Genomic DNA, 27,835 nt, shown 5'->3' on the forward strand with positions numbered 1-27,835 from the left:
CGGAATCGGGATTGTGTCCCAAACAAAGGTGCTGAATATTATTACTCCAAGTGGTCATTCTAACATCACTTCTATTCTTTTCTAACACCCCTTGATTCTATTATTGTCGTACAGTTTTACACACCTAAAACAACAACCAACTTCTTTTGTGCGTGCGTGTCAGAGGCGCTCACCAGACGCCTTCTGCCGGACACTGTTGCGAGCTTTCTCCACGCAAGGAGCGCCCGACGTGGTTGCAGAGCGAATTCTCATGGGCTCCTGAACTCCTGGTCCACCCTGTTCTCCTTGGTTCCTCCAACTCAGCGAGAAGGAACGTGCCACCGCTGCTGCTTTTTGGGAATCTTGGATCACTCCTGTAAAACAGACCTGAAGTGAGCTGTTTGTTGCCATGGTAATTTTTTAAGCTTGAATCCGGTACAAACTAGAGCTGCAACAATTCATCTACTATTAAAATAATCAACAAATGTGTTGATAACAGATTCATTGCTTTGACATGTTAAAAAACTGAAATTCTTTGATTTCAGTTTCTGAAATGTGAATATTTTTGGTTTATTTTACGAGCTGCTTTACTTATATCTGGCGGTAAACTGATGATCTTTCATCTGTGGACCAAGCAAGAGATATGAAGGCATCATCTTGGATTCTGGATAACAATGATCAACATTTTTCACAATTTATTAATTTTGTTATTTTTATTGGACCTAACAACCAATTAACTAGTCGAGAAAACAATTGAGTAACTGATTATTAAAATAATCATTAGTTGCAGCCGTGGAACAAAATCCAAATTTTATGTATATGCAAAAAATAAATAAATAAATAAAAGAAACCCTTCTCTTTTCTTTTCACTCTGTGAATATGATAATCTCAGACTGAAATCTTGTTGCCGAAGACAACAACTTGCTCATGCAGCTCTTCATCAGTAATATCCTGTTAAAACAAGTACAGACAGGGATCACATTCAAATAGCTCTTCTGCTTGTTCAAAATTATGTAATTATAAATACAGTTCAAGACTTCATTGGTAATCAACAAGAATGACAAGAACCGACACGTGAAACCACGGGACAGGAACGCTAAGGTAAGCGGCTGCCTTTCTAATCAGTCGTCATTGAAGTAGATATTCAATCAATCAATTTTATTTATATAGCGCCAAATCACAACAAACAGTTGCCCCAAGGCGCTTTATATTGTAAGGCAAGGCCATACAATAATTACATAAAAACCCCAACGGTCAAAACGACCCCCTGTGAGCAAGCACTTGGCGACAGTGGGAAGGAAAAACTCCCTTTTAACAGGAAGAAACCTCCAGCAGAACCAGGCTCAGGGAGGGGCAGTCTTCTGCTGGGACTGGTTGGGGCTGAGGGAGAGAACCAGGAAAAAGACATGCTGTGGAGGGGAGCAGAGATCAATCACTAATGATTAAATGCAGAGTGGTGCATACAGAGCAAAAAGAGAAACACTCAGTGCGTCATGGGAACCCCCCAGCAGTCTAAGTCTATAGCAGCATAACTAAGGGATGGTTCAGGGTCACCTGATCCAGCCCTAACTATAAGCTTTAGCAAAAAGGAAAGTTTTAAGTCTAATCTTAAAAGTAGAGAGGGTGTCTGTCTCCCTGATCTGAATTGGGAGCTGGTTCCACAGGAGAGGAGCCTGAAAGCTGAAGGCTCTGCCTCCCATTCTACTCTTACAAACCCTAGGAACTACAAGTAAGCCTGCAGTCTGAGAGCGAAGCGCTCTATTGGGGTGATATGGTACTATGAGGTCCCTAAGATAAGATGGGACCTGATTATTCAAAATCTTATAAGTAAGAAGAAGAATTTTAAATTCTATTCTAGAATTAACAGGAAGCCAATGAATAGAGGCCAATATGGGTGAGATATGCTCTCTCCTTCTAGTCCCCGTTAGTACTCTAGCTGCAGCATTTTGAATTAACTGAAGGCTTTTCAGGGAACTTTTAGGACAACCTGATAATAATGAATTACAATAGCCCAGCCTAGAGGAAATAAATGCATGAATTAGTTTTTCAGCATCACTCTGAGACAAGACCTTTCTAATTTTAGAGATATTGCGTAAATGCAAAAAAGCAGTCCTACATATTTGTTTAATATGCACTTTGAATGACATATCCTGATCAAAAATGACTCCCAAGATTTCTCACAGTATTACTAGAGGTCAGGGTAATGCCATCCAGAGTAAGGATCTGGTTAGACACTATGTTTCTAAGATTTGTGGGACCAAGTACAATAACTTCAGTTTTATCTGAGTTTAAAAGCAGGAAATTAGAGGTCATCCATGTCTTTATGTCTGTAAGACAATCCTGCAGTTTAGCTAATTGGTGTGTGTCCTCTGGCTTCATGGATAGATAAAGCTGGGTATCATCTGCGTAACAATGAAAATTTAATCTAATAATACTGCCTAAGGGAAGCATGTATAAAGTGAATAAAATTGGTCCTAGCACAGAACCTTGTGGAACTCCATAATTAACCTTAGTCTGTGAAGAAGATTCCCCATTTACATGAACAAATTGTAATCTATTAGATAAATATGATTCAAACCACCGCAGCGCAGTGCCTTTAATACCTATGGCATGCTCTAATCTCTGTAATAAAATTTTATGGTCAACAGTATCAAAAGCAGCACTGAGGTCTAACAGAACAAGCACAGAGATGAGTCCACTGTCCGAGGCCATAAGAAGATCATTTGTAACCTTCACTAATGCTGTTTCTGTACTATGATGAATTCTAAACCTGACTGAAACTCTTCAAATAGACCATTCCTCTGCAGATGATCAGTTAGCTGTTTTACAACTACCCTTTCAAGAATTTTGAGAGAAAAGGAAGGTTGGAGATTGGCCTATAATTAGCTAAGATAGCTGGGTCAAGTGATGGCTTTTTAAGTAATGGTTTAATTACTGCCACCTTATTCACACATCCACCTCTGTATTGATCTGCTCCATGCTTCCTGACAAGTCTAATAACATTTTAGCCTCTTTAGTACTGACAAGAAGTGTTCTATTATGATGTTTTTAATGCTTACAATGTGTAGCTGTTCAGGTTGTCAAAGTTTAAATGTTTAAACTGAACATTGGACCGACTAAAACTTATTTTTTTGTCCCAAGTGAAAAGTTGAACCTAAAACCAAAAAAAATTGGCCCCAGGTCAAAACAAAACAAAAAAAAAAGGCAGACATCTCTTTTTACAGACGTGTTAGTAATCTCAGTAAATTTCTAAACGTTAACTCATTCAAGTGATTATTTCAGTTTTTCGGTGGAAGAAAGCTGATTTGTTATGAAACTGCTTGAAGACCAACAAGAAGCCCAGCTGCCTCTGAGTAAACTTTAGGACATCTCTAATCTGGATGACTGGTAAAGGCCAGTGATAAACTCAATTCATGTGTCTGTTGCCAATATACACAATCATAAGAAACTCACAAGGATTAATGTTCTTAAGCAGTTCATGAACTATTAACAAACCTTTTATATATATATAAAAAAATTTAAAGCTATTATTAACATGTCTTCTGAGAGCATAATGTTAATAAATATCTTATAGGGGCCTTATTATAAGGACCTTAATATGAAGGATTACCAATTTAAGTACTAAAGCATTTTCAGCATACACGTGGAAATATAACAAAAGCTGACTACTACAATGTTTCTGAAAGTAATTTTCCAATCACTCCGTCCTACATCCCCATCTTCCCCGTACCACGTCCTCTTTGCTTCTTCTCCTTCTGCTCGCTGAGTTTGTCCAGAGGCAGGCTGGACATGTCCAGACCGTAGACTGTGCGTGCCAGCACAGCTGTCAGCGAGTCCATGATGCTGGCCCACTCTGTCACCAGCTCTTCCCAGCAGGTAAGAGAGGACAGTACCACCAGCAGCTCATCCCAAAGCTCCCGGGAGATAAACACGCACAGGTTGGCTCGCACCCATGCCACGATGATGGTCTGCATGCAGGATGAGACACAGAGAGATGGCTCACAAGGTTCTAGCTCTGACTCCAAGGTGCCACATCGGGAATCTCACATTGATGCAACTCAAGTAGAGGAATAAATTCTGGCATTTCTCTACAACAATCCAGCCAAAAGACACAGGAACATTCAAAAATTTGAATACAATGATTTTTTAAAATTATTTAATGGTCTACATTAAAAAAAAAAAACCTGCCCGAGGCATCAAAGCTGTAAAATAGAACAAACTAAGTTCTTCAATGACAAACTCTTGACCTGATTTTGCTTCATATTTTCCCTCTTTTATTCAACATCGGTGGTACATATCTGATATAAACACTACAGGATACAGTTTTACATCTGGATGTCTTTCCTGCCCAGTGAAGCATCACTGTAAAACACTTTGAGCATCAGACAGAAAAATATAGCCACTTACCATTTAGAGACCGTGTGTAACAATGGCTGTAATTACTAAATTGTTAATGCAAAATTTTGTTAAACCCATTAAAATAAAGCTTACAGCCTAAACTACAAATGAACCACTTCATTTCATATTGAATGTGGTGGTGCAGAGACAAAAGAAACAACAACAACAACAAAAAAACAAACAAAACAAAAGTCATCAGGAGATGAGCCCCCCCCCCCGGTCCCCACAAATCAGTAATACACAGTGTCAGATGATCACCCAAGTACACCCTTATTCCAAATATGAATGAAATTGTTCAAGTGGCTCTTGAGATAGCACGCTAACAATCAAAAACGGATGGACGGTCATGCTGATCGCTTATACCACCCTTTACTTCATATTGGGGGATAAGGTGGTGGTGGTGGGGACCCTCCAAATACTTATGGGCCTGACTGTAACTACAAGGGTTTAAAAATAAATCTGGAGTCATTTAATGTGGTTTGTTGGAGAAATTAAAGAATATTTTGGGTAAAATGTTCTTTTTGCAAAATTAATATGAACAAATTAACTCTGCAAAAGCACAAATGGAATCCTGTGTTTTTAATTTTAATAAAAACAAAAGTCTTAAGAAGATATACATGAGTTTTTACAGTGCAAACAGCAGGTCTGATGAAGAATGAGCTCACATCACCCCCTCAGGGGTGCCTGCTGCAGTTTTAGAATTTAAAAAAAAATTGTGATACAAGATGATTCATAAAAGCAAATGTAAAACCAAGTATGCACATACATACACACAGACATACCCTGAAGAGTATCGATGCTAAACTTTCAGCAAACGAGTCTTTTCTTTGGTTTTCCTGTGGCCTCTTCATCACTGCCTCTGTGATCCTCAGGAGGACCTGCAGCAGCTGCTCCCTGCAGACGACAGAAATAAATGATCCAGCAAAAGAGACCATATAAAGAAGAAACAATCAAATTTTTGAAGGTGGAAAACTAACAAAAGGAGCAAAGTGACAAAACATCAATTTCAAAAGTTAGATTTGCTGACTGACCATGTCTGTGTGTTCATTGTATGCTCCATGATCATGTGCCGGTAGATGCTGAGAACGCCTTTGCACAACTCGACCTGGTTTCCGAGGAGTTTAGGCACATCCTGGCAGGGTTCCAACAAGAAGACGTTGGCTGAATTGGTCAGAAACACCTACAGATTTGCAAAGCCAAAGATAAAAACAAATGTTCTGCAGCTTATCAAAAGAATGTGGTAATTTGATGGAAATAGGACAAACAAAGTGAATGTGGTTTGGACTGCAGATTGTGGTCATCAAACCATGTGACCTTTGGGTAAAACACAGGCTCAGACCTGCAGAGTGGGTTGGATTCCGGCTTTGATGTCTCTGTTCTGCTCCTCGGTCAGAAAGCCCCGGTTGATGGCACTACTGAAGGAGTAGGTCCTCCCCCAGCTGGAGGACCGCTTGTGGCCGTGACTTTCTGATACCTGAGTGACCAACAGGTAGGACAGTCAATAGCTAGTGCAGACGTGTTAAGTTATATTGGTGGACTACAGCTATAGACAGGCAGCAACTACTCGACTGTTTTCATAACAGGTTCGTCGTGCCAAACATTCACAGGTTCCACCATCCTGAATGAAGATTTGCTCATTTTGTTCCATCTTCATACAGTGAAGATAAACTGTTATAAACTGTTTATCAGACAAAATAAGTCACGTAAGTATGTATTTTTATTTGTGGGTAACAGCCTTTTATCATTACTAGATTTCTGCCATTTTCAAGTCAATAAAAAAATCAACTTATTGATTTATTAATTTGTAAGTAGTAAAAGTACTGTAGAATACTGTGAGCCATCAAGAGTTTTAAACATGTTGAAAATAAATTTATGATGTCGGGATAAATTGTGATCTGAAAAAGCGAATAATCATATTTGAATTGGTGCAGACTGGTAGGTAAAACAGAAAAAGGTCAGGAAAATGCAGTAAGAGGAAGTGGCATTTTGTGCAGGTGTTGCTGTATGTGTAAAAAAAAAAAAAAAAAAAAAAAACAGTGTAATGGGAATCATAGGTAACTGCCAATAATTGTTTACAATCTTATGTGATCATATAATAAAATAGTAATAATAAGAACTGTCATTACATACAAATTATGTCTGATAAAAAATAAAAATAAATTAATAAATGTCCAGATTTCCTCAATTTCAAAACTGGGACAGAAATCAATGATAGGAGACAGCTGTTACATCCCAGAGAACTCTGTTAATAAATGTCAAGCAACTGTGTGTGTTTGTCACATTTGTCACAGAAAATCAACTTATACCAAATGTGACCTTTGGTGTGTTTACACCTCCAAAAAATTAGAAGGGTGAAAATCTATATATTAAAAGCCAAGTGGCCTCTGTGTGCGTGTGTGGTTTCAATCACGGAGAAACTGGGGAGAGCTGACATTTGCCGTTTGGTATGTTGATGTATTTTAGTTGAAGGATGAATGCTGCAAAAACAGAAAGTTGATAGTACTAATATTTATGGAGAAATTAGGGATATTAGTTAACCACAGTGAACAAATAATGTTGACAATTAAATTCTGGACTCACATGCCATTCCAGCAGGGGGCAGTGAATCATCTATATATTAAAACTGAGGTGACTTCATTTAGTAATTTCAATGTTAAGTACATAATATAATTGTAAATACATTAAAAACACATGAATGACACAAGAAAGTGAAAACACTTATTTCCATTGTGGCTCATTTAAAAATCAAATGACAAAACATAAGTAATAATAAGAGAAAATAATAATAATAATTGTGTGTATATAACAAGAATATAATTTATAAATACATCAAGACAGTAAATTAACAAAAAAAAAATAATTAACAGGAAATAAAAAGGTTGAGTTGAGTATAAGGTTCTAAAAACATTCTGGACTCAAGCACCAACTCATTATAGAAACTTTGCACAATTTATTACCACCCTTGAAAAATATCAGCTGTCAACTGAAAAATGTCCATTCATAAACAATAACCAATCTAGAGCCCGTGGATCCCCACGGGCAACACACTAGTCAGACAATAAAAAGACAATGAAGCAAACATCATATGACTTGCTTCTGATCTTTTTTTTTTCTGAACAAAAAGACTGGACGCATCCAGAATTGAGGATGAAGCAAAAACACAAAATCTATAAATCTGAAATAGGAATAATTTGAGATGATAGTAGACTAGTTTGAGATCTTGATGGCACAGCTGGTTACAATTTAAGAGGCAGAAGAACAACTGCAACACGTAGTTGTGTATCTGAGGTAACAATGAGGACATTTAATGCCAAAAAGTGCATATTTTGTTTGCTATATTTAAAGTGCAGACAGTGCTTTTCCATGCTACAACTGACACCATTTATGAAACAGAATCTACCTGGCAACGGCAGAGATTTGGCATTTTGACTGTTCTTCATTCAGAGTTTCTAATTTTAGTCTCTTCTCACATGTGCAGAAGTCATGCCACATACGTAAATACAAACTATCAGGCAGCAAAGGTTTATAAAGAAGATGAGCATTTAATTACAAAGTTGCCAGGTTGGGATGCTTGTTGCATTATTTTTTTAAAGATGTGATGGATCAGGGCGGCTGGACAGACAGTACTACAATACTGACCTGTGCATGAACACTGCTGGGCTCAGTGCCGAGCCTCTGTTGAGACGTGTCATCCACTTCGTCTTCCTGGTTCGAAGTGTCAGGTTCTGTCATGAAGCTGGGCTTCTCCTGCAGGATCCACTTTCTGTACACTTTGATCACCTTCCGTGTTGCCGATGCCTCACATGAAGGCAGCAGGAAGGCCTTAAGCACAGAGGACATCTAATGTCACACAGCCAGGCTTTCGAGCAGTTACAGAATGAGTCTGGACTGTGCTGTCACATGACCAGCAGAGGGCGATAGAATACATAAGCTGCTAGTGTGCCTTGATGGAGACCGTGGCGACATGACAGTGGGGAGGGGGAAAAATAAATAAATAAATAAATAAATCCGTCACGTGACTCATGGTGCCATCTTGGGTTCAAAATAGCATTCGCTGTTAATGTGTCTGCATGTAAATCCAGCTTCTTTTTTTTTTTATTCGCTGAAAATGCCAGGTTGTTGTGCATTTGGATGCACAACTAGACACAGCAGGACGTACAGATTCCCCTCTGATCCAAACAGAAGAAACATTTGGGAAAATAAAGTCAGCCGTGTGGGATGGAAACCTTGGAAGCTTTGAGAGGTAAATTTTAAAGTTTTGTATTGTTTTCCATGTAATAAACACTGTATATAACGCATTTTTTTTACAACGGATTTTCCCCTCACATCAGATAAAAGGTCCCGTCCGACTGCAATGTATTTCCATTAAACCCCTCACATGTGGGACCGGAGTCATTTCCCTGATTAAAAGCCAGACCGTTTATTTTGTTCTCACCGTGTTCAGACTGGGACCCGCAGTCTGATGTGCACCTGTTAAATCAGACACAGCAAAAGACTGTGATTTGACACTTTTGTCTGCCATCATATTATAACAGTTTTTATAGTGCACACGCTGATAAATGGATTAGAAAAGTCTGCACGTTTACAGCATGAAGTCGGTAAAAGAGGAAATTGTTTAGTTTACCTTTGATTTGGAGGTGATGACTGTAGAAAGAAAAGTTTGTTGAGGGTCAAATTAGTCCAGAATAAAGCAAAAACCAGAGATCTCCGGAGAACTTTAAAACTGTCATGCACGTCATGGCATGACACGGAGTTACAGCTGTGCAGCTGAATAAATCAGGCTTTAAATTAATTAAATAAATCATCATAAATTGTAAATTTATGTAAATTTGATAGCTTAACTATTTTTATATTTATTTCAACAGCACCTGTATCTGGATGTGTTGCTGTATGTGGTTAAATGATTTAAAAAAATGTTGAAAACATAAAAGGTTCATTCAGTAGTTCAGCGCAGTTGGAACCAAAATGGTGCCGTGTTCTGAATTGACGCCACTCTCTCTTAATCAAGGCACACTATAGGCTGCAGGATAGCTCTGTGCATCTAGCCTACATGCTGATAATAACAACATGAAAGCCAACAGAGATGATCACATAACACTTTGTGATTGAGAAAAAAAATGAAAGTACCTGATGGAAGACCTCATTGACAAAATTGACATTGTCCCTGGTGGACAGCAGGATGGCGTGCACCATGTCATAGACATAACGGTGTTCCTCCTCAATGCTACATAAGCTAGAATCACTTGGCCGTCGACCTGATAGAGTGCTGCTGTTGGAGTGGGTCTTGTCAGGCTCCCCCGATGGTGCATTTGCATCCCCATCTGATGTCTTGTCTTTCTCCTGGCTGCTACTGCCTGCAGTGACAGTCTGGAGATCACAGAGACAGAGATAAAAGTGTCTAACAACTGCAATGTAACCCCCATCTTCCCCCGACATAAAACCAGAAGAGCTGCATGTGACAACACAAATATCCAAATGAGTTGGACCGGACATTAACCTGCCAGCTCCTTGCAACAAAGTTCACGTAATACTGTAAGTCACTGTGGATTCACAGCATGACCCGGCATTGCTGATGTTCCTGGTATGTGACTAGCAGAAACCCAGAAGAACATGGGCAACATCAAAGGTTGAAGGAGACAAACCATATACACAAAACCATCAACGGAAATGTCCACCGGGAGAGACGAAGAGATTCAAAAACATCTGGTGCTGCAGGTTGACACCTTATGATTTGCCACCAGCCCTAATGGCCAATCAAAATCAGTGGTGGGCACAGTTCCGCTAATCCGCTAACCGCTAATTATCAAAGATAATGTTTTCATTATCGGATTACCTTTTCAAATAACTTTGAAAACCATTATCAGACTAATTATCTTCCGATACGTTTTGGTCCGATAATTTTTAGACTGCTAACGTATTTTTGCAGACATGGTAAACAAAGCTTAACAGTTACAAACATTTATGAAATCTAAAATCAGTTGAGTACCTACCTGTTAAATGTTTTGTAGTAGATGCGCAGTTCTATCCTCTACAAACAGAGGAGAGCTGGTTCTAGAAGAAACCGCTCTATCCTCTGCAGGCAAAAGATAACTGGTCACAGAAAAGAAAAAAACCTAATTTCTTTTGAACCTATACTGATACACTGGCAATATCACCCAAGTCATCCAGAGGCATACAGTTTTAACTTATGGTTAAAATTTTAACCAAACTAATTTCGGACAAGTTATTTAAATTAATGTCACGTCTGAAGTTTTATAAAGTGAAAATATCAGATACATGTTTTAGTTTTAAAGTAATGCACTCATTTTGAAGGTTTTAGTGTGGACATGCTGTGCCCAGTGCATTATGGGTAATCTCAGTACATTCACGACAGAAGAAATGCATTTGAGACACTCTGATCAGGCTCCACATGGACAACATTAAACTCTTTGTATACTGGTGTCTAAAACTCTTGTGAATATATTCTCTGGGTTCATAGATGTTGTTATTGTGTTTGTTTTATGAAAAAATGCCAGAAGAAGCTCAGGTTGCTTCTCCATTATTTTCAATTGGAATCATTGCAATCGATTCCTGTTTGCTCTTTAACGTCCTGTTTATGTCAAACACTGTCTGTCCTCTTTGTTCCAGAGTAATATATATGTCTGAAATTCAGTTTGCGTTTATTAAATTCCATGCATCTTAAACGTAACAGGATTATCTGGAATTTTGTTCTGGTAAGTTTTCACGGTCTCTACTGCCATCTACTGGCCACTCATATTCATGGCAGTATTCGCCCTAAGTACTGAGCATCTGGGCACCAGTAGATGGAAGTGTTCTATTTATTTTGACACCGGTTATATCAGACGGTTATCTAATTGCAACAAATAAAAAAATGGCATATTTTACAAAAGCACATTTATATGTAAACACCAACACACACCTCACATTAACGTGTTGGCTTTTACATAGAATGATTGAGTCAACCAATCAGTGTTAGCAGAGGCACATTTAATCCCTTTGGCGTCTGTCTGTGTTTGTTACAAAACTTCAGAATTAATGCATTATTTAAAATGAAAAGATATGGGTTATATCAGCCCCAACCAGTCCCAGCAGAAGACTGCCCCTCCCTGAGCCTGGTTCTGCTGGAGGTTTCTTCCTGTTAAAAGGGAGTTTTTCCTTCCCACTGTAGCCAAGTGCTTGCTCACAGGGGGTCGTTTTGACCGTTGGGGTTTTACATAATTATTGTATGGCCTTGCCTTACAATATAAAGCGCCTTGGGGCAACTGTTTGTTGTGATTTGGTGCTATATAAAAAAATTGATTGGTTGATTGATATGTTAACTTTGTACAAGTGACAGAATTGACATTAATGGAGTTATTCTATCGATATTAATTTTATTTATAAATCAAACTATAAACCTGCACTGCTTTATTTTCCAACACCTCTGCCTCACGGCGACACTGTTATTGAGTAGAGATTTGAGCTTTGCTGCTCCTCTCAACTGCTTCCCTGCTGGAAGTTATGTAGTAAACAGGAGCTTCCAGCAGGGGGCAGGACGCTCAAAGACAGAAATTCTGACTCATTGTTTGGGTCTGTTGTCATCATTGATGCTACCAGAAGCAAGCGTGGTGTTAAAACTCAAAATCAGCTTGTTAGTAGTTGCAAGTGTACCGGAGACAATGCTGGAAGTTATCGGTTATCAGTTATCTGTAGCTTCTGATAAATTTTTGGGTGGTTTATTGGCTTAGAATTCTAAAAGAAAACTTTTCAGTTAGCTGATTATCTGTTATTGAAGCTAACGTTCTGGTTAGCTGTGCCCACCACTAATCAAAATTCATGCTATACGTCTATTGGTGTAAGCGCGAAGAAAGATGGATGCCAGCTGGTGAATGTCTTTCTGCACAAGCTATGCAGAAAATAATGATAATGTCCAAAACTGCAATCACGTACCTGAAATAAGGATGATGTGTCCTTTCCTGGTGCATTAGAAGATGAGACAAGTGTTTAAAGATGACTACCAATCATTTGACCCAAAGCTGCACCAGGTTACAACAGGTGGAATATCTTGGAATTTATCTACAAAAGCGATCAGGTACTTTAACATCATGGCCTAAATGACTAGTGAGGTACGTATGATTGTGCCGTCTGTTTTTTCCCCCCTAAAGTTGCAAAAATCTTTTTCTTCAAGTTCAAATGTACTGCAGTATGCATATAAATATTCCTTTAGGGAGGTTTACTGTGAATTTTCCCTCATGACTCAATCAGAGCGTAAACAGTAAATAGACTGTAGTTCTACACAGCTTTTCCTTGTGATGCAGATGCACAAAGCGCTTCAAAAAAAATCAATCACCTGGATGAGTTTGGGAATGACCTCTGTGCCGTTCTTGGCGCTCTGCGCCGCTGCAGCACTGCTGGTGTATTTCTTCTCCAGGAAGAAGGTGACCAGCCAGGTGATGAAGGCCACACGGGGTGCCAGGTACAGGTCCCGAGTGCAGAAGGTGCTCTCATTGTTCCGCGTCACTGGCACATACAAGGGTTTTGGTCTGTGGTGGGGAAGTTCTGATTGAGGAGATGAAGAGGACAGAATAGAGAAGGTAAAAACACCAAGTGTCAGATTAAATGTTAATCCCAGAGGACTTAATCTGAATTGTCCTACTTCAATACCATGATCTGGACGACTGAGAATCTCCTCAAACAGTGAATAACAGTAATTTATGCCATCTGCCCATCCACCAAGATGGAAATGGGTACTGGTGTCGCCGACCAAACAATCCCTCAAAACATTGGTCTGCCCTGCCTTCACTACATGTGCATCATCTTGGAGCTCAGCAGCGTCATTTCTGTGCATCTTCAGCAGTTCACTTCACCTCATTACTGCCTCAAACTGCCTCCAGTCATCTATCTCAGTGACAGATATCTGAAGCTTTTGCACAACAATCATTTCCACATAAATTCAGCATTATTTCATCATAAAAGACGGCAGACCGATCAGAGCACCGCAGGTGCAGCTGCGCCTACGTCAGCAACGATTCACCAATTATTGCGTCGTTTCTACTTAAAACTGATTTTAGAACGATTTAAGAGGTTTTACTTTGTCATCTAAGGGTTAATAATCACATTAAACCCTTCGATCACTTTACATGTAAAGACTCAGTCTCAAACGTGCTGCTGTGGTCCGAAATGACGCATGCGCAGTGAAGGCAGGGTGGACCGATGTTAAGCAGGGGACCATTCAATCTGTGACACCAGGCTTGGCTAGAGAAGCAACCTATGACAGACTGGCATCTTGTCAAGGGGAGACATAGACTCTAAACCGATTGACCGTATGGAATCCAGCAGTAAGCACATGTACAAACGGGCCTCTGGGGCCATTGGACACCCTGTTCAATGACTGGATCATATATGGACTCTACTGTATGGAACAGCACCGCTGTTAAACTATTCTGCACATAATTCTGCAATAATTAGACTATTCAAAGTAAGGCCTCAAGAAGTGCATCTATACAATGATATATGCATATAGATGGTATATGTGCTTACCTAATAAAGGCTTGTAGAGATTTGTGAGCTTGGTGAAGGAGGGAAATAAATGTGGAAGGTAGTACTTCTTGAAAAGGCTGAAGAGAAACCTGAAGCCACTGTCCTGGTTCTCTTTGTTCCTCCATTCTAAACTGGATGCCTGGCAGACAGACAGATGGCACAAAGGCAGAAGAGGTCATCTTACAAGGAGATGAAACGGCTCCAGCGTCACCTACGGTTACTATGTAACTGTCTGCAACACAATGGTTTGAAGATTCGGCAAAGAAACTATGCAGAATTCTCAAAAAAAAAAATCAACAGAACTGAACTCAAACTTCAACTACTTTACAGCTCTTATTTCTTCCACTAGGGAGATTACGTTTTCATCAGTGTCAGTTTTTAACTGATCTCCATCAAACATGTTGGACTGACTTATACACAAACACCCACCACGTTATGATGTCCAGCAACGTTCTGGTGATGCCACACATTCTCAGGATGCTCCGCAATGCAGCCTAATCAAACAATTAAAACACTACAAACAAAACCAATGTTCACGCTTCTGCTCAATAAGTACTTACAGCATGAAACCAGACTGCTCTGGTTGCAGCTGACACTGAAACCTATTGAGAATGACACTAGTAAGTATCTTTCCTGGTACTGAGAGCAGTAACACCCCTGTAGTTGATGCAATCCAGGCAATCTCCCCTTTTCCTTAAAGAGCTGTGCAAACCACCTCCTCCTTTGAACGTTGGTGACACAAATGCCATTACTTGCATCTCTTAAGGTCTTGTCATGAACGAACGCCCACATTCTAATCAGACAACTTGGGTCCATGTTTCAAGTCCTCCACCCAGTCTGCATGCACACTCCAGCAAAACAGTCACATTTAAGAGTCAAGCCACATTAAGTCTGACAAACTGGGCAACACTGTAGACACTGCAGTTCTGCAAGTGCGTCTTCCCAAGAGAACACGAATGATACTCAACTCCACCAGCAGTGCTGGAGTGCATTTGTGCTGCTCAGGACACTGGAAGAAAGTTCCTCAGATGACATCCAGATATAAACACAAACACTGCTTTTGTTTGCAAAAGCAGGAATATTTCATCTACTGCCCCCCCCCCCAAACTCAAAATAACACATGTGACTATGCTGGAGTAATGATTTTTATTACCTGGATCACCATGAACTTCAGCAGGGTATCGAGGATGTAACAGGTCTGGTCATCTGCAACCTTTTCCCCTGCCACAGCTGGTACCAGTGGGGTAATCTCCTCAGGCACGACCTTAGCTGCTCAAATTTGAAGATGTGAAGATATTCATGAAACTTTTGTTTGTAGCCAAACCTTCTCCATTCAAAGGAAAACTACACAGCCTGACACATTTGTAAGTTACAAGGCTTCATATGCATGTAGTTTGGCTGAGCCTCACCATCTGGTGGTGTGGAGAAGGGGTTGTAAATGATGGTGTCCAGGGTGCAAGGCCCTCTTGAGGAGGGCACAGCAGGAAATCCTGGTACTAGACAGGCAAAGATGAGAAACTGCTCCTCTGCACAGTTGTCCCTCAGGGCCTGTAGCCACAGCAGGAAGAGACGGATCCCCTCACAGCGGATCTGGCAAGAAGTTAATGGAAACAAAACAGTTTGGAGGATCCTTTTGAACCCATGCAGCTCAGCCCAATTTTACACTTCTAATACACAAGCCATGAAATCATTAATGATTAGAACCAAAGTACTGAGTTTTCTCATCGCAAGCAAGAGTTTGAAAATTATCCATACAGTGTTGTTTGACTACTACATCCAGCAGGGGTTTTTAAGAGAAATGCAGGAAGATGACACCAGGCTCCGACAAAAAGCCAGGCATCCATCCAAATGAACCCTTTTCTTCCTGACCCTTAAGCGCTCCCCCACAAAAATGGCATTTTGGGGGGTCTGACCCATTTTCTCCAAACTATAACATCAGTCAGGATACAAATATTTGTTTTACAATCATGGCATCAAAATTAGAGCCGAACTGATATGGATTTTTTGAGGCCGATGCCGATAACAATATTTGGATGAAAAAAATGCAGATAATCGATAAATCGGCTGATTTGCCGATGGCCGATAAATCAGCCGATATTATTATTTTTTTTTATGAATAAAATGTTCTTTTTTGGACCTTTAACAAAAAAGGTATGAGCTAAAAGCTGAAGCTTTGTCCTCATATTGATTAACTTTATAACAGAGAAGAATTTTCAAGTTCAAAAAATGCAAAAATGAAATTGGAGCAGTTAGGGGGCTATTCAAATGGGCCAACGAGTAAGATATCACTCCTGAAAATGATCTTTGCCATATCACATGGGGTAAATCTGCCCTACGATTGGATTTTGGAAAACCATGTGACGGAGAACCAATTCCAATTGGGCACCCACATTGCGCGCATTATCACACAGCTTCTATGAGAAGTACCAAGATGGAAGACGGTGGATCGAAAGTCCGTTCAAATTCTTTGAACATCCAGAAATTAAAAACTATATTATTAGTTTTAAAGTGGACAATTGGTAGAGGTGGAAACCACCTGAAAAAAGTTAGCCATTATCTGTTATACATTTAGAGATATGGCCCTTCAAAAATGAATAACTAAATAAAAATAGGCATTCATACCAAAAATGTGCCACACCCCCTATTCAGGCCCTGCTGGAGGAAAACTATTTGGAGTGTGTAATATTTGGGATTTTTCATACTGAGGCCATAATTTACAAAATATATGAAAATGAAGCAAATCTGAGACCATGAACTGTGAGCCACCTGTTGATTTCATACAGAATTTGTTATGTGTCGACGCGGGTTGAGGAGCGGACCTGCGTCAGACGGAACCCAGCGCTACAAACAACCAGAAAAGCGGTTCCAAAAACAATATATTTATTTCACCCACTGGTGCATAAAAAGTGTAAAAACAGAAATAACGTCCTTCTGGTGGAGTGAAGGCTGGCACGCTCTCCAGCGCCCAAAAGGATCGAAGCCCGGCGCTCCTGGACCCACTACCACTGCCAAACACCCCCCAGGTGGACACGACAGACCGACTCTCTGCGAAGCATAGAAGAGGTGAGGTAAGTTAGCAGTTACAACTAATATCCTTCAAAAGACACACACTATCAGCAACACACACAGGTCTGTATTTTAAGCTTTATGCAAATAAGCAGCTTCTCACAACAGGTGGAGGACCACTTGTCCGCATGCCACAGCAGTGAGAAGCGAGCTGCACAATCCTCATCACAATTCAAGTATACTGCGTAACAAAATACCAAGTTACTATCAACAATTAGTCAAACACTTAATCACCTTTGATGTGTGCTGACAGCATGTGTCCCTCACCCTTCCTTGCTTCACGGGCTCAATGTGTCAAACCCAGGCGCGGTCCTCAGCGTCTCACAAACGAACATCACAAGGTCGAGTTCCCGGCAGTTCTGCTTGAATCACACATGACTTAAATGCAGAACGCCATCCAATTATCTGCTTCAGCTGAAAGTCTTTAAGGTTGCATGTGAGCACCATTCACAGGTGCTACACATGATGTTGATAAGGGTGAAGGATTCTTCAGCCAGCACCTTCTCCACAGACAAATCAGTTCTCATGCCACCTGGAGAGCAAAGAAAAGAAAAGAACACCAAAATATCCAGCCACACCCCCCAACACACAACAGTACCCCCCCTTTAACGGGAAGCCTCCTGGCGACTGAACAGACCAGGCCCGAGAACAGCACCTCCCTCCGGGGTCCTCGTCAGGAAGCAGACAGCACCACGCTCCCAAGGTCCACCACAGACAGCAGGACAGGGCACCGCAGCTGGAAGGCCGGCTGGCATCAACAAAAGCCCCAAAACATTCCCCAGTACAATCCAACACACAGGAAAAAACACAAAACCCACCCAAAACCTCCCCAGGGGACCGTCCCATCAAACCCCGGGAAGAAAAGAAAAACTCCCAAACACAAAAACCCAACACAGCCCCACAAACACAATACAAACATAAATGCATAAAAGAGAAATAACAAACAACCCCCCCAGAACGACCTGCAGAGCCCAACCCCCCCAGAAGGCCTTTACCGCCAGTTCCAGGAGGAACAGCCAGAACCAGAATCCCACAAAGGTCCCCAGGTGTACATGGAGCAAACGGCGCCCCCCCAGAGGACCGTACCATCAACCCCAGGAGGTACCCTCCCCACAACCCCGGAACCCCAGACCCGGCCACACTTGGCTAGTTGGCCCCAAGCCAATTCCCCCCCAGAGGACCGTCCCATCAACCCTGGAGGTGGAACCCGGAAGGAAACAGAACAAAATCAAAAGTCAACCCCCGGAGGACTACCAAAAACAACCCCGGGGGGATATAAAACGACCGTAAACCCTGTTACCCTCCCCGGCACCCCGAAAGACCCCAGGTCCCTCCGGCTCAATTTTGGCGAACGGCTCAAAACATTAAGCCGGGGAAGGGAACAGGAAAAAGTAACCCAGCCCCAACCCCAAGGCGCAGCGGAAAACCGGAAATACGTCCGGTGCCCCAACTCAACCATACCCCAGCCTCTCGGGAGGGGTGGAACTACCGAAATGGCGAACGGCAACAGATCGGCCCACCCCTCCGACTGAGGTATGTTCCCGCTGCACCACCCCCGGCAACACCAATGACGAACGGTACAAAGGCTCACCGAGGCTGGAGTGGAACCGAGCCCTAACCAAACCAAGAAAAACGCCCCTAACACCCCCCCCCCTAGGTGCAGAGGTCTTCTGAGAACGCTCAGCATGACCAACCTGCACCACCCCACAACCCACAAGACAAACGGTCTTGGGGCAAGTGAGGTTGGGGTTAGGGATGTAGGGAAATAAAAAACAACAAAATAAAACGACCCAACAACCCAAACAGAAAATACCTAAAAACACATAAAAAATTAACGATTAAGTGAGCCCAGACGGGCTTCTATCCCCCTAACAATTCACTCCACCAGACACGCCTCTGACTCCCCAAACAAATTATAACCCCTATTTAAAGAAGACAAAACATTAACCCGTACTAGAGTTTTTTTTTTTATGTGTGTTATTTTGCCTGTCCCAGAACACCTGGAGATACGTCACCATTATTTTTCTTGACGTTTATATGTCGGGGCAATACAGTAATCTCTGCTCGTCCGAGCTGCATGGGCTCGTCAACAGGAGGAGCCAGTGGTCCGTCGGAAGAGCCTCAGTGGGGCGAAGAAGAGGCGGCCCAGATCTGTGTCGGGGAAAGCCCCGAGACGAAAAAACCCGCTCTGATGGGCGTCCTCTCTCGCGTCCACGCTCCTTCATCCGATCATCTAGACGAATCACCAACGATATTAGCTCATCTAAATCGTTTGGCTCGTCACGGACTGCCAGCTCGTCTTTTAATGACTCATTTAACCCATCTACAAACACGCCTCGTAAAGCTGCGGCATTCCAACCTGACTGAGCAGAAAAAATCCGAAAGTCCACGGAATACTCCGCCGCACTCCGCCTCCCCTGCCTGAGATTCAGCAACCGTTGAGCAACGGTATTCGTTTTCACCGGATGGTCAAAAACCAGTCGGAACTCCCGGGAGAAAGCCTTAAAGGATCCTAACAATGGCGAGTTGTTACTCCACAACGCTGTGACCCAAGCTAAGGCGTCACCTCGGAGCAAATTTGTCACATATGACACACGACTCCCATCAGAAGAGAAGGAAGCCGGTCGCTGAGCAAAAACCAGAAAACATTGCATCAAAAACGAAGCACAGGCTTCGACGTCTCCCGCATAAGGCTCCGGATGACAAATAATCGGTTCGGACGCCGAATCTCTGGGTGACGGAGTTATCTGCACCGGTATCGATGATGCCGCAGCTGGAGCAGCAGGAAGCGGAACGGCTTGCGCTGCGAGGTCCGTAACACGGGCGTCTGTTTGTTTAATTTGGTTTGCGAGATGCTGTAATTGCTCCCATATTTTCTCCAAGTGTTCTTGAACTTTTTCGGCAAAAGGAACCGCCTCTGCCGCTGGGTCCATTATGGAATGGCCGGGAACTACTGTTATGTGTCGACGCCGGTTGAGGAGCGGACCTGCGTCAGACGGAACCCAGCGCTACAAACAACCAGAAAAGCGGTTCCAAAAACAATATATTTATTTCACCCACTGGTGCATAAAAAGTGTAAAAACAGAAATAGCGTCCTTCTGGTGGAGTGAAGGCTGGCACGCTCTCCAGCGCCCAAAAGGATCAAAGCCCGGCGCTCCTGGACCCACTACCACTGCCAAACACCCCCCAGGTGGACACGACAAACCGACTCTCTGCGAAGCATAGAAGAGGTGAGGTAAGTTAGCAGTTACAACTAATATCCTTCAAAAGACACACACTATCAGCAACACATACAGGTCTGTATTTTAAGCTTTATGCAAATAAGCAGCTTCTCACAACAGGTGGAGGACCACTTGTCCGCATGCCACAGCAGTGAGAAGCGAGCTGCACAATCCTCATCACAATTCAAGTATACTGCGTAACAAAATACCAAGTTACTATCAACAATTAGTCAAACACTTAATCACCTTTGATGTGTGCTGACAGCATGTGTCCCTCACCCTTCCTTGCTTCACGGGCTCAATGTGTCAAACCCAGGCGCGGTCCTCAGCGTCTCACAAACGAACATCACAAGGTCGAGTTCCCGGCAGTTCTGCTTGAATCACACATGACTTAAATGCAGAACGCCATCCAATTATCTGCTTCAGCTGAAAGTCTTTAAGGTTGCATGTGAGCACCATTCACAGGTGCTACACATGATGTTGATAAGGGTGAAGGATTCTTCAGCCAGCACCTTCTCCACAGACAAATCAGTTCTCATGCCACCTGGAGAGCAAAGAAAAGAACACCAAAATATCCAGCCACACCCCCCAACACACAACAGAATTACCCCAAATATTAGAATTTCACCACTGTAACATGTTGTCAAAGTGTAAAAATGGATGTTATGAAATCTTATTTTACCATTTTATATTTATTGTATGACATACAGGTTATTTTATTGTCAGAGTTAAAATTATTACATGTTAAATTCTGGAATATGGAGTATGTGTTACAGTTGATGCCACTGTCCATGTTCAAAACATTCCTGCTGTAAAATGTTTTCTACAGCATTCCAAAATTTGACATTGTGTATCCATAACAACGCTGAAGCTGGTTCGACATCATCTTCCCAAATGGTATTTTATGTTTTGAAAACCAATCGGAGTGAAATGTGGGAATGAAATAAAGAACTTCCTATATTTAAAGTATCAAAGCATCCTGTACTGGGGTTACACTGGTCTTACGCACTGGAGGGACACCGGTTTTATAGCAGAATTAAGCTACTGTGAAAGCATTAATTTTCCTCTTAGCAACAGTTTGCGTAGAACCAGCCAAGCGGTTGTCAAAGGACGGTGACACTTCAGAGTTCTGTCTGTCTGTAAAATTTGTTTCTTTAAGAACTAATTAACCACAAAGACTAAATATCCCAGATCTGAGTCAACAAAAAGTTAGTTATTGTCAAAGGTGGCTGTGAACAGTGATCATAAACAACTATTGTAAAGGATCTTGTTTATGCATGTAGCATCATCATCATCATCATCTCGTGAGTGAAAGACGAGGTCTTTTTAAATTTGTAGTGGTAAGGATGAAAACACTTGCCTTGAATGAATTTCCAGTGTGTAGAAGTTTTTTCAGAATAGAACCTGTGGGAGAGAGAGAAACAAGGCATTTGCATCAAACTGATGAAAATAAATAAATAATAAAAAATAAAAAATAAAAAAAAAAACCCTGAGGTCTTTGTTTACTGAGGACAGTCTACACAGTACATGTAGGAGGCTTCATTCAAAGCTGGAGCCAGTCTACCATTAAAGGCACGATTGCTTACCTGATTATTAACATGCCTTATTTGTCACTAACTGCTTATTATTGTAGTTTTATTAGAGTACTATAAAATAAACTTCCTTGCTGAATGTTGAACAACATTTGGCAAATTCTGTACGTAGGTTGGCAATGGATTAAGAAAGCACTGAGAGCATTTTGAACCAATATGAAAGAATGGCTAGATGGATAGACTTCATTAATATCCTGAAGGGAAAGTTGAGTTGTCATAGCAGCCAGGTATCTCAAAAAGATAAAAATAAAACAAACAATAAGAAAACCTGAGGTAGAAACACACAGAAGTGGAGTGGATCTGATGTCAGTTTAAGAGTGAGTGAGTGAGTGAGTTAATTAAGGAGCAACAGTGTTATTAGTCATGTATTGTTATGTATTGTTATATGGTGTTGTGTACAACAGATAAATAATAAAGTGTAGACTTTTTAGTCCAGTTCAGAGACCTCAGGTTGAGCAGAGACAGATCCTTTAAAGAGTCTGATGGCACCAGGCAGGAACGATCTCCTGTACCGTTCCCTTAAGCCCCTTTCACATGAATGGAAGGCATTGTTCTTGTTCTCGGCATTCTGTCCTCAACCACCTCCACCAGGGTGGCAAGCTTGGAGCCAACAACATACCCTACTTTTTTGACCAGTTTATTCAGTCTGGTGGCATCCTTTGGTTTGGTGCCTGCACCTCAGCAGACCACAGCTCACAATGCTCACAACAACAGACTGACAGAACATCTGGAGCATCCTGTTACATGCATTAAAGGATCTGAGCCTCTTCAGGAAATAAAACAGGCTCAGGCCCTTCTTGTAGACAGCCTCTGTGTTCATAGACAACTCCAGCTTATTGTCCATGTAGATGCCCAGATAGTTATCTGATGGGACTAAGTCCACATCAGTGGAACTGATGTGGACCGGAGAAAGCAGGGCTTGGTTCTTCCTGAATTTGCAGGCATGATGGTCAGCTTGTTCTATCAGAATTGTTCCTGCTTGCTTTGAAAATGTTGTGATCAGACAATTCTGATCAAACACATGCACAAACTTTGGATCCTGTCATATTGGTAAACTACAGACCCATTTCTAATCTGGCATTTCTATCCACAATTCTTGTGAAAGTGACATGCCTGTTGGAGAACAACACTTCTGACTCTCTACTATTGGAATGTAGGGTTTGCTATTCCACAAAAACTGTTCATTCGAGTGGTGAACCATAAGTAGTTGTTTAGATCAGAGTGCTGCTTTTGATAGTTAGATCATAGTATAGTGTTCGAAGACTTGAACATAAGGTTAAGGTCTAGGATATCTGTCAGGCCAACTGTAATGTGCTTTTGATGGTGTTTATACCTGTAAATATTCCAGTTACAGTCTTCATTTTATCACACAAAACTTTTAAAACCTTTTTAAGCAAGCGTTATTTGTGTATATTTTAATTATTTACTGCATTTTATTTTAATGTTTGTTGCATCGAGTTATATGTTTATCGGTTTCTTGACAAACTCCTTTTTTGCTCTTTTTTTTTTTTTATTCAAACTGTTATTTGTTGTTGTTGCCAGAACAGGCGGCTTCCCAACTGAGCTGGGTCTCCTGGTAGTGAAACCTGCTGGAACATTTTGGGACGACTTGTGTTGTCAATTGAAAGAGACACTATATAAATATAACATAATTGAACAGAATTATTGGGTTGGGTGGGGTGGGGTGGGGGGTCATTTTTGCACTTATTTTAATACTTTGTAATCCTGTGCTACAAGATGATGGAATACCGGCCTCGGCTAGTGAAGTAACCTAAAATGGCCTGCATCCTACCCAGGGGCAGTCGTAGACTGTCATCTGCTTGACAATACAGAATCCAGAGATCAGCACTGGCACAAACAGGCCTTTAGAGGACTACTCCTTCTTCTACTTAACATAAAGTCAGGTATGGTCTAAACAGAAGTATGCACTGACATCAGTGCTTGTTGACCAGTGACATACTTTATGGAGTGATAGATGCCAAAGGAAACTGTAAATGAGTTCAGGAAAAGCTGCAATTTGGTGCTGATTTGTTGACTATGTAAAGACTGATGTGTATTTCTATAATAGTAGTGCCATGTGACTAAAAAGATTAATCCAGGTTTTGAGTATATTTCTTATTGTTACATGGGAAACAAGGTACCAGTAGATTCAGTAGATTCTCACAAATCCAACAAGACCAAGCATTCATGATATGCACAGTCTTAAGGCTATGAAATTGGGCTATTAGTAAAAAAAAAAGTAGAAAAGTGGGTGTTCACAATAATAGTAGTGTGGCATTCAGTCAGTGAGTTTATCAATTTTGTGGAACAAACAGGTGTGAATCAGGTGTCCCCTATTTAAGGATGAAGCCAGCACCTGTTGAACATGCTTTTCTCTTTGAAAGCCTGAGGAAAATGGAACGTTCAAGACATTGTTAAGAAGAACAGCATAGTTTGAATAAAAAGTTGATTGGAGAGGGGAAAACTTATACGCAAGCGCAAAAAAGTATAGGCTGTTCATCTACAATGATCTCCAATGCTAAAAATGGACAAAAAAAAACAGAGACGCGTGGAAGAAAATGGAAAACAACCATCAAAATGGATAGAAGAATAACCAGAATGGCAAAGGCTCACCCATTGATCAGCTCCAGGATGATCAAAGACAGTCTGGAGTTACCTGTAAGTGCTGTGACAGTTAGAAGACACCTGTGTGAAGCTAATTTATTTGCAAGAATCGCTCACAAAGTCCCTCTGTTAAATAAAAGACGTGCAGAAGAGGTTACAATTTGCCAAAGAACACATCAACTGGCCTAAAGAGAAATAAAGAAATATTCTGTGGACTGATGAGAGTAAAATTGTTCTTTTTGGGTCCAAGGGCCGCAGACAGTTTGTGAGACGACCCCCAAACTCTGAATTCAAGCCACAGTTCACAGTGAAGACAGTGAAGCATGGTGGTGCAAGCATCATGATATGGGCATGTTTCTCCTATTATGGTGTTGGGCCTATATATCGCATACCAGGTATCATGGATCAGTTTGGATATGTCAAAATACTTGAAGAGGTCATGTTGCCTTACGCTGAAGAGGACATGCCCTTGAAATGGGTGTTTCAACAAGACAATGACCCCAAGCACACTAGTAAACCAGCAAAATATTGGTTCCAAACCAACAACATTAATGCATCACAGATGTGAAGAAATCATGAAAAACTGTGGTTATACAACTAAATACTAGTTTAGTGATTCACAGGATTGCTAAAAAAGCAGTTTGGACATAATAGTTTTGAGTTTGTAGTGTCAACAGCAGATGCTACTATTATTGTGAACACCCCCTTTTCTACTTTTTTTTTTTTTACTAATAGCCCAATTTCATAGCCTTAAGAATGTGCATATCATGAATGCTTGGTCTTGTTGGATTTGTGAGACTCTAGGTACCTTGTTTCCCATGTAACAATAAGAAATATACTCAAAACCTGGATTAATCTTTTTAGTCACATAGCACTACTATTATTCTGAACACGACTGTACAAGCCTAAAGGGGCGACCCATCTACAACAACATCTAAACCCAGACCGTTTCCATGCCAAAGGAAGACAAAGGACTGATATAATTGGGGTCATCACTTTTTGCAAGGGTTTTCCTTCTTATGCAGGATGGCCATCATGTCTGCAAAATTTAATTACTTATTTGCATTTCAAATTATACCCTCATTTGCATTTCCATTTGCATCACCTTCTTAGACTAATTATATGGAAAGCTTAAGCACTATTGTGGCGACATTTTAGATGTTATAGAAGCATGACAATTATAATTCGCAGTCATGTGCAAGACTGAAACGATGATTAGATTGCTCGGCAGTGTCAAGTATGTTTGATGGCAGCAGAGTCAGCGGTACATACCTATGCTGTGAAACTGCCATCGACTGTAGATTTTCTCAGGCAGAAGTTGTAGAATTTTCTGATGGGGGGGAAAAGAGGAAAATAAAAATGTGGCAGGAATGGTGGTTGCAAATGGCTGACACTCAGAATTGACCAGCAATGACAGCATCAACGTTCAGTCTTCAGTCTAATGAACAGCTATGTCTAAAAATGACGGCAAATACAAAAAGCAATTCAATGACTTCTTTTTGGCAATATGCACGTCAGGTACGCACCTTCCTCGCCCTGTCGCTTGGTGTAGCACATCTGCAGATCGCTGTGACACAAGGCAGCACTAAGACATGTCATCACCTCTCCAATGACCGCTTTACAACTCAGAGTGCCCTAACCTTTCAGCAGTCTATCATTATTCTTGAATGAAGCGGCAGGTTAACTGGGTCCCCAGAGAGATGGAAAAAGTTGGGAGTGATGGCAGATGTGTGCGTGCATGCCCGGTGAGTTAATAGTCAGGGCAGCGCGAGCTAACAATCCCCCAGCGACTCACTACTCATCAAATCCTAATCACTGACCCAATAAGACATCATGATTGCAAGCCAGAGGTCAAGTTTGTCCTTTACAGCTTTATGTATGCAGGTCCGAACCACTCAGCCAGACACACAACTCTGGCCAGCACGATAAAAAGCTCTTCTACTCAGGGAAGACAAATATACAGGCAACAGAGAGCCAAAGACAAAACCAACAAAGTAGGAGGGCACTCATTAGATCACACGACTCTGCCAAGGACCACAATGTTTAACCATGAAACATCATTTGAATTCAAACTGTAATAAATTGCATACCATAACAACATCAAATCAAATTATGTATCATCAGTGAAACTAATCCTCAAAGTACTGTCAGGTCCATAAGTATTTGTGCAGTGACCATCTTTTGTAATTTTGTCTTTGTGCACCAACGCAGTGGAGATGAAAGGAAACAGTGAAGATGTGCTTGTTGGGTCAACTTTCAGTATTAATTCAAGGAGTTTAACAAAATCATCCCATTTACCATTTGGGAATTACAGCCACTTCTATATACAGTCCCCCTGTTTCCTGAGGCCATAAGTAATTGGACAGATTAAATATAATGAGTATTGATAATATAAATAATCACTTTTACAGCCAGTTTTCTTTAGACAACTCAGGGATTGAATACATGAACATTTCTATCTCACTGAATAAATCTTTGACTTCATTTCCATAACTCATTAAGGAATATAAACAGTACATAAACATAAACATGTAGGGTAAATCTGTGTGCAAGAAGGAGACAAGTGAGGGAAGCCATCAAGACACCCATGACAGCAGTGAAAGAGTTAGACTTCTTTCACTGTGAATGGAGAAACTGTAACTTTAACCACATCTTCTCCCGAGATGATGAGATTATTCCCTGTAACAAACCCAAATGTTCCCAGCAGGTGGCAGACAGTACTGTATACATGATCAAAACAAAGTTGCTTTTAAGATGGATCAAAGCTGATCAAATACAAGTTATTTTTATTGTCATTATAGGTACTGGTAATTTGGAGATGTAAAAGGTGATTTCATCTATTACTTTGTATCAGTTGTTCTGTTAGACTCTAGGGGTTGGACTCACTGTGCATGCCGACATTTTTCCAAAGCCTGGATGTTAGGAAATTAAAGTGAATTAATTTATTTCATTTATATAATGCCAAATTACAACAAAGATGCCTCAAGGTGCGTCCCACAAGCTGTGAAGCTGTGTGTGCTCTGGGGGGGGGGGGTGGGGGGGGGGGGGGGGGGGGGGAATCAATTGATGCCTATTTTTACTCTGACAGTTTACAAACTAATGATTACATATTTAACAGATGAGCCTATAAAGAAACAAACTGTCAGGGTCGCACACTCTGCTACACGACACCGAGCGCTGTGCTGAGTCAAATGCCTCAATCACTAAACCAACGGCTTCTTTCCTGATCAGCCATCAGCTTTTTCTTTCTTGTCTTCAGAGATAAAATCAATACCATCAGTGACGGCAGCAATACAAACATTAGAGATACTACTTTGTGCAACCCCATAGTCCTCTACCATATTCTGATCAGCTTTTGCTAGAAACAATGGAAATCAATGTTTTTGTTTAGTTTTTTGTATTTGATCAGAAAAGTTCACCCATGACTAACTTTGAAGTTTTCATACTCCGTTGCAT

At 41.1% G+C, this 27,835-nt stretch overlaps 1 protein-coding gene across 1 annotated transcript in view; it reads right to left on the reverse strand.

Moving 5' to 3' along the window:
* ralgapa2 (Ral GTPase activating protein catalytic subunit alpha 2) overlaps window positions 1-27,835 on the reverse strand; it is a 175,037-nt gene that overhangs the window by 97,830 nt on the left and 49,372 nt on the right. Inside the window, 13 exon segments of the mRNA XM_034195116.1 lie at window positions 174-353; window positions 3,710-3,947; window positions 5,160-5,271; window positions 5,409-5,557; window positions 5,717-5,851; window positions 8,017-8,199; window positions 9,505-9,744; window positions 12,707-12,915; window positions 13,897-14,035; window positions 15,050-15,165; window positions 15,306-15,486; window positions 21,544-21,587; window positions 25,652-25,714. Of these exon segments, the coding sequence (XP_034051007.1) occupies window positions 174-353; window positions 3,710-3,947; window positions 5,160-5,271; window positions 5,409-5,557; window positions 5,717-5,851; window positions 8,017-8,199; window positions 9,505-9,744; window positions 12,707-12,915; window positions 13,897-14,035; window positions 15,050-15,165; window positions 15,306-15,486; window positions 21,544-21,587; window positions 25,652-25,714 (1,989 nt within the window).

The sequence above is a fragment of the Thalassophryne amazonica genome, chromosome 19 (genome assembly GCF_902500255.1).
Source record: "Thalassophryne amazonica chromosome 19, fThaAma1.1, whole genome shotgun sequence".
Lineage (NCBI taxonomy): Eukaryota > Metazoa > Chordata > Actinopteri > Batrachoidiformes > Batrachoididae > Thalassophryne > Thalassophryne amazonica.